The following is a 7,885-nucleotide window of genomic DNA, read 5'->3' on the forward strand; positions in this document are numbered from 1 at the left end:
TGTTTGTCTATTCGAAATAACACCATAATGTGGTGCACACTTTTATTTACCCGCTACACGAGTTAATCAGTGTGCACCACATTTTTATGTTTTTTCTTCATAGAACGAAAACAATATTACTGACATTCCTTAAATACCGAACAAGTACTTTTACTAGTATCAATTGATAGTTTGCGTTACTTTAAACTGTTTTAACAAGTTTCTACTAAAGATGTGCAATAATTCATTTGTAATGTAGCTGGTTGATGTCTTTAATCATGGCTAAGATGAGAATCTGTCCAAACTAAATATGTAGGCATTTGGATGGCTATTTTAACTAACTGAAGCAGGATGAAGTTACCATCCATTTGTTTACGGCTTACCCTTTCAATTAAAGGACACATCGTTGGAACGATAAACCATCCAGTCATTTCATAAAGATTTAAATGAACAGTTTATCCTTTTCTTCATTATTTGTTCTCTGCTAGAAATTAGAAGATTAAATCTTATTCAACTTCAGCAGTAAAACTGAATGCCGACGAATTATCAAAATTGAATGGTTAATTGCAAAAAAAGGATATCACACCTTTAAAATAAAGCCGCACTCGCACATTCATTAGTTTGTGATGTCAGAGGAAGCAAATCATTCAGCCAATATGCTGCAAAGGTATTTCTCCAGATCTTCACAATGTTTCAACCGACGTGATAGAAGAAAACGTTTTAGGGAACATGTAATTATGGAGTACACTGTAGGTTTGGTGTTACCCTATTGATTATATTTGATGTATATTATGAATTTAATTTTAGGTCGTAATCACGAATTGACGAACTTGTTTTTTGTGCTTTTTTTACATTCCTCCTCCCTAGTAAAATATCTTCAAATGTTTGGTCGAAATTTAAATATTAAACGTTTTAAACAACACTCATTTATAGATACCAGGATTATTTTTTTTATTTACATATGTACGCCAGATGCGCGTTTCGTCTACAAAACACCCATCAGTGACGCTCGAATCAAAAAATGTTTTAATTGTTTCCATTGGAGAAACATCGTATATAACTTATGATATTGGAAAATTGTGTTAGCGTGGTCCTAATTTTCTGACTCATGATTCTTTATTTTTAGTCAATAAATAGTATATCGTAAAAATGTTATTCGACTTTGATTTCGATATTTTAACCCAATATAATTATGCTGTGATTTTTTTTCAGTCAGTGCGCTCATTTACTTACTAAAACAAAAACCTAAACAAAATGGTATTCTTTTCATAAAATATATATATCATTGCTATGCAATTTCAGTTACTCTTCTGTTTTTTTTTACCAGAGCTACTGCTTTAGTAATTAGCATGTAGGAAACAAAGAGCAAAGAACACACACGTTCTTAAGATGTGTCGGTACCAAATAGATGACCACAATTATACTTTATTAACCGAACGTGACAAACCTTAAGACTTATCTAACATTCAAAGTCACGTTGAAGGACACTCTTGTAAGGTACATATATAAAGAGGAACTATAGGTGTGATAATCATTATATACATTGATAGAACCACGACACGAAATTATTATTTATCGTAGTTAAATTTAAAATCCGTACTGCAATATGGTAAGTCCACAGCTTAAGATAATCATATATTTCCCCTCAGAAACTCTCTACACGTACATATAAAGGTTGTTTTTTTTATGAAAAAAGCTAAGTTTTGGCTGACTTGTGATTTTTTTTCATACGTGTTGATGTTTACAAATGTACAACCAATTTTTAGTTTAATTGAAATGTTAGGTGTAATAGCATAAGTCTATCAATGCCAATATTTGCTAATATAACACAGCATATAAAGTAGCAAGCTATATCTACATGAAGGATTTAGAAAAATACTCATAAACATTCATTAATATTGCAGGTTTTGATCACTTCTGTTTTGTCTTACTCATGTTTAATACCATAATTTTGTTTTCTTAACCTTTTGTTAGAAAACTGGAAAATATTACAGGGATTTGGAAAACCTTCTTATGCTTCTGAGAGTATAGAATAACTGCAATATAAGTGCAGCGAACTGTTTTAAACACATAAAAATGTTTATTTAATTTCTGCTTAAAAAGTGTTAAATGGATACCTTACAAATTTATCATCTGTTTTTTTCGGATCATTACGGAAAATTGAAAATAGAAAAGGTGGAAATTTCTCTTCTTGTCTTACATGTACAACTATCAGACATGGAGAAAAATGATTGTTCATTATCATATTGTTAACAAGATTTTTAAATACCTTGATATCTGTTTGAGTTTCTCCAACTAGAACATTTTAGAGGAGATAACCTGCAATTTGATATCAGTCTAACCAAAAGTTATTTCTCAAATTACCTGAAACACAGAAACGACAGACCTTACATTTCTAACTCACAGTGAGGGTACTAGAAAATAGGATTGTTTTTTTTTCGGCCATAATTTGATACTCCTCTAAATTGAATGATTTTTCAAAGACTGACACTCAATATCATTATAACATAGAAGAAATAAGTTCTTTCCCTGCTAAACCTTTTAGTTATTTTTACTGTTCGAAAAAAAATTACAGGACGTATTATCGCATACAAATGTCCGGCGTCCGTCTGTCTGTCTGGCGTAAACTTGTCACACCGTAACTTGAGAACAATTTTTTAAAATTTCATGAATCTTAACATGGTTGTTTCTTATGATGGTCAAATGATCTGTTTACTCTCTCGTGAAAATCATATTGAAACTTTTTTGAGTTACGGGACTTTTTAACTAAAAAAGGGTGTTTTTTTTTAACATGTCGCACCGTATCTCAAAAACGAGTTATGATTATTGCTAAAAACTTTACACACTTCTTACTTATATTTATCTGAAGATCTGTATAATTTGTGATGATGATTTAAAATTTTATTTTAGAGTAATTGAATTTTTTTGTAAGAAAAAAAAGGGGGGTCACATGTCGCGCCGTAACTCAGAAAATTATGATTATTACATAAAACTTCACACACAAAACGACGGGCATATCATGCACTCGTGGCGCAGCTGTTTATTCTACATGCTCTACGATAAACTAGCATTTACGATTATATCTTGAATGGTTTTATGTATATCAGCCCTGCTATTTACAGGGATACTAAACATGTGGACAAGAGTTGCTCCCAAATATTTTCAATGTGAATCATATACATACATATAGAATAAGTAACCGTGAATAACAAATCTTAATTTGAATGGGAAAAACTCTGAAACTATTTACCTTTTCTCTTTAGATGAAAAATACTCTATTTTTGTGGGCTGTTTTATGTTTTGTACACGAAACCGTAGGTAAGTTTGAAAACTTTTACAAATTTTAAACCATTATCAATAATATATAAACTATTATTATGTATGCTACCATGATATTTAATATTTGCAAACATACCCATCCAACATGAAAGGTTGTGCAAAATTGATTCAGGATTTGAAATTGGTTTAATATTCAATCCACCAATGAATATGAGCTTGAATAATGTTGTATTTGCATGATGTAGATGGTCCAAGACCACAGTAACGTCCTTTGTCCTAGTGTGGACAGTGTGTTGCAGTGTGTAACTTCCAAATCTATTTCTCCATGTTTTATGCATTAAATAGCAAGTGAGGGGGGGGGGGAATAAAATTACACTGAAAATCAAAATAGGTCACGAATTTTAAAGATGTCAGTTTGTTTTAGATTTATGAGTTTGACTGTCCCTTTGGTATCTTTCGTCCCTCTTTTAAAGTAAAGTAGTGATTTAGTCCAGCTGAAAAAGTTTTAAAAGGTTAGAACTTCGGAAGCTGTCAAAAGATTTCGAGACCCCTATAAGATAACATTTTCAATATTAAGAGTTAGATCCGATAAAGTTTTCTTTTAGTTTGTTCTCATTAGTCCCAAAAGTAATACAACACACTGTAAACATATTATCAAGAAAGCGCAGGAGGATTTTTTTTTCAATTTTCATTTATTGTCTAAAAGAAATGCCCTACTTAACTGTGACCAAATATAAGAAGAAGTCATGTTCCTATTAACAGAATATCATTCGGCAGTCCTCGGAAGAATCCGTTACTCTCCTTTTATCGTGAGATGAGGGTACGGAATCGGCCGAGTTGATACGAATGCAGAATATGTTTGATTGAAAACATGATTAAGTCGATAATTTTATTTTTATAGGGATCAAAAGGTTTTTGTTTGACAACAGCTGTGAAGAGGGAGAACGACGTTGGGAAAAATGCTACGGGTGTATCTGTAAGCATGAACAACATTTAGGTATGTACATAACATAGACACTAGAAGATGTGATATGATTGGTCAATTAAAAGATGTGATATGATTGGTCAATTAAAAGATGCGATATGATTGGTCAATTAAAAGAACATTCAATTACCCATGATGTAAATAATAATAATTCATTGCATGGCCTTCAACAATAGACCAAGTTCATATTTTATATTTAGAGTGAGGTATACAAAGGAAAGAGATGCCTATAACAGTTTCACAAAAATCCACTTCACCAGAAGCGAATTTCATAAAAAAAAATTATCGATGATTCAGAAAAATCCAATGCCTATTACATGTAACAAAGATTTGAATCAAACTGGAATCAATTCAAAAGTGAAAACCAACTGTTTTTTTGTAAATTGGTAGAATAAAACCTAAATATATTGCTTTACATTTCAATGATAAGTGGCTTATATGGTACATATGATATGCAGCTTGAACCAGTTCTTGCTCCTACTAAAATCGGCCAGCAACTGAACTCGGACATATAAATAGTTAGAACAATACACGAAAACCAAATTTTAACTTAAGAGTAATGTAACGATTTACTTGAAATTTAAAGTGTTTTCATTTAATATTTAATTCATTTCTTTAGAGTGTTTAGATTGCCATAGATGTAAAGGTCTGAGCTGTAATGGTGAGGTTTTTTTTTTATGTCATAGTCTCCTTATTATACACACATTCTGACTAAAATATAGATTCGGTGCATTTTCTTTCTACTATGAAGAAGAACTTTCGGATTTTCTAGCTTCATCGAATTATTACTCACCTTGAACAATTTGAAGGGCGAAATCATATTGGCTTATGTAATAATTATAATAAAAGAAATTAAAACTAAGTGTTGTGAAATCTTTTTCAGCAAAACTTAAACACATTATCTGCTTTAAAAAAAAAATGTCATACGAAAACTCTATTTCGCACGAGTCTGGTTCGACACATAGACAGTAGTTGTATTGATAGAATATGGTACATGTAACTGGCTAAATACACGTAGAACTAGCTTAATTGCGGTTCTTAAATTTGATCCTGACATAAATACACCTTCGCATTGTGTAAAAAGTGTAAACAAAAAAACATTGGTATGATATTCTGAGGACTAACATTGAATTTTAAGCAGATTTTATAAACTCACAGACACTGGTATCTGAAATAGTTTTCCTTTATATTTGGTTATACATAACATGTGCAACAAGCACTATGTCTTGTATCTGTATTGTTACATGATAACTATAACATAATTGAGATACTCAAATCTATTTTTTTTTAAATGATTCTCGATTGAAAACTTCCGTTATATTTAGATTCCTCGGTTGTCTATCCGACCGAAACTAAATTTATTTTAAACTATCTAAACAATGGTGTATAACACGCATATATATGTCTATTTCCGGAATCATTCGCGGATCAAAATATGACGGCAGTTTGCGACCGAGTATCGTTTCTTAAAAATGCTAGTTGGGTACTTTGTGTTATATAAAGTTTTATTCTATAGATTATTATGTTTTCAGAGACAAGATATAAAAAACAAATTGTTAACTTAAATCATAAAGTATTTTTTTGTTACATTTTAGATCAAACAGAAGCACCAAAGACTCATGCTCCTCATATAACTCATGCGCCACATGCAACTCATGCACCACATAAAACTCATGCACCAGTTGTTACCCATGCACCACATACCAGTACATGCGACATCGTTGCTGTTTTTGATGCCGTTGCAAGAAATCAATTTGTCAATAACTCACGAGCTGCACAATGTCCTAACGATGGTCGCCATGATAACGATGCTTTAGTTATGACACTTTGCAACGCCCCTGTGAGTTCTAAATGGGTTGAAGGCGAACAGGTAATTCACAACAGACTTTAAGATACAAACAATTATCGATCACGTGGTCACGTGAAATACCCGTATCGTAACCATAATATGTTTGATAAATCACGTTAAATTATTCATTTTGAAATAAAATATAACAACTTTAAGCTAAGACTTCAAGATAGAAGCGAAAAATATCAATGGGATAGTTTGACTCATTAATCGAAACTATCTGACAATACTTTGGTAAAAAACGAAAAGCGACTAAAAGAAAAAAAAAAGTACACAAAACACAACACAGTAAACTAAAGACTGATCAATAAGAACCTCAACCATAAACCGCGGGGGAGGGGTGATGTCGGGTTCTCTGGAAAGAGGCACAAAGTTGTTCGTGTAATAACTCTAATTCGGTCATATCTGAATAAAACAGGATGGGATTATAGTAACGTCGTTATCTGTGAAATAGATACTAGTACTTTATACGTGTATTTGGTTTTATTCGATATATTTCATACGGATGTCTTTTTAAACGCTTTCATAACTTTTATAGGTACTTTTAAGGAATGGGACGTGCTCAAAATTAGCTAAACCATACACACCAGTATTTTATCATCCACGACGAAATGTAAGACAAGCAGGCATACTTATATCATGTGATGGAAATGAGATCAGGGTAAGTATTGAACTTAACATTTTTTATTCATGTCATGTATAAAAAAATATTCTTGAAGATAATATAAATAATAATTAGTACAAAATAAAAATTAAAAGATGCGTTGTAATTTCTAATGGGAAAACTCACCACTTGGACCTGTACATGTGTAAATATTTACAGTGCATGGTCAAATTGAGAATTGAAACAGGGAATGTGTCAAATAGTATTTAAACAACCCGACCAAAGAGAAGGAAAGAGCTCAATGGGTCTGCAAAATAGCAAGAAAATCTCCCACCTGGAGTCGGGCTCCAGCTGGCTTCGATTTCAAAGAGTGTGAAGGTTCAGTGGAAATGGACGTCATTTTAAACTCTTTAAAAAAACATATATATATATATATAAATGAACCAATAAGAAAAAATAAAAAAGTCCATAGATTCCTGACTAGAGACATGCGGGAAAATGTGGTGGCATTAAACATAAACATGTTATAGATATAGGAAGATGTTGTATGAGTGCCAATGAGACAACTCTCTGATTGGTCTCAGAAGTTACAAGCCAGTCAACACTGAGTTTGTGAGTTCGAATCCCGCTCTTGCGGGTGCACTCGACTCCAATCTAAATTGATTAAGATTGTCAGATTTCCTATCGAAGGTTGGTAGTTTTTAAAAGGAACTCCGGCTTCATCTACCAATAAAACTAGCCAACACGAAATAGCATAAATGCGGTGCTTAAAAGCGGCGTTAAAACAACAAAAATCAAATCAAATGAAATTAATGTTTTATATTATTTTATCTTTGTTATTTTGTTTTATAGGTTTTCCATCAAGAATGCGATACTACTCCAGAAGTTAGGCATGTTGAAGCAGAACCACTCGATAAAATATATATATTAACATGGACTTGATTAAAGACAAATTCAAAGTGTAGTTTTTCATTATCTAAGAACTTGAAAAATATCTAGATATAAAGCATGGGAGATCTTTCAGCATAGTCAACAGTTTTGTTTCTCCTGCAACGCAATGTTTGTAGAAACAAAGCCAACCTTAATAAGTCGTTTTTTCCAATGTTATAAATGTAATTATGTAGAATCTTATTACATCTAACACATATCATTATTAAAATTAAGATCAAACGTTCCATTATTCCAGATA

At 31.9% G+C, this 7,885-nt stretch overlaps 1 protein-coding gene across 1 annotated transcript; it reads left to right on the plus strand.

The window, feature by feature from the left end:
- The first annotated feature begins 1,490 nt into the window (after window positions 1-1,490).
- LOC134695153 (uncharacterized) lies at window positions 1,491-7,754 on the plus strand. Its single transcript, XM_063556353.1, has 7 exons — window positions 1,491-1,588; window positions 3,243-3,297; window positions 4,160-4,255; window positions 4,863-4,904; window positions 5,839-6,113; window positions 6,631-6,753; window positions 7,549-7,754. Exons 1-7 carry the CDS (start codon window positions 1,586-1,588, stop codon window positions 7,636-7,638), a joined length of 684 nt encoding a protein of 227 aa, XP_063412423.1. The 5' UTR covers window positions 1,491-1,585; the 3' UTR covers window positions 7,639-7,754.
- Window positions 7,755-7,885: the final 131 nt, after the last annotated feature.

This window comes from Mytilus trossulus, chromosome 13 (assembly GCF_036588685.1).
Source record: "Mytilus trossulus isolate FHL-02 chromosome 13, PNRI_Mtr1.1.1.hap1, whole genome shotgun sequence".
Lineage (NCBI taxonomy): Eukaryota > Metazoa > Mollusca > Bivalvia > Mytilida > Mytilidae > Mytilus > Mytilus trossulus.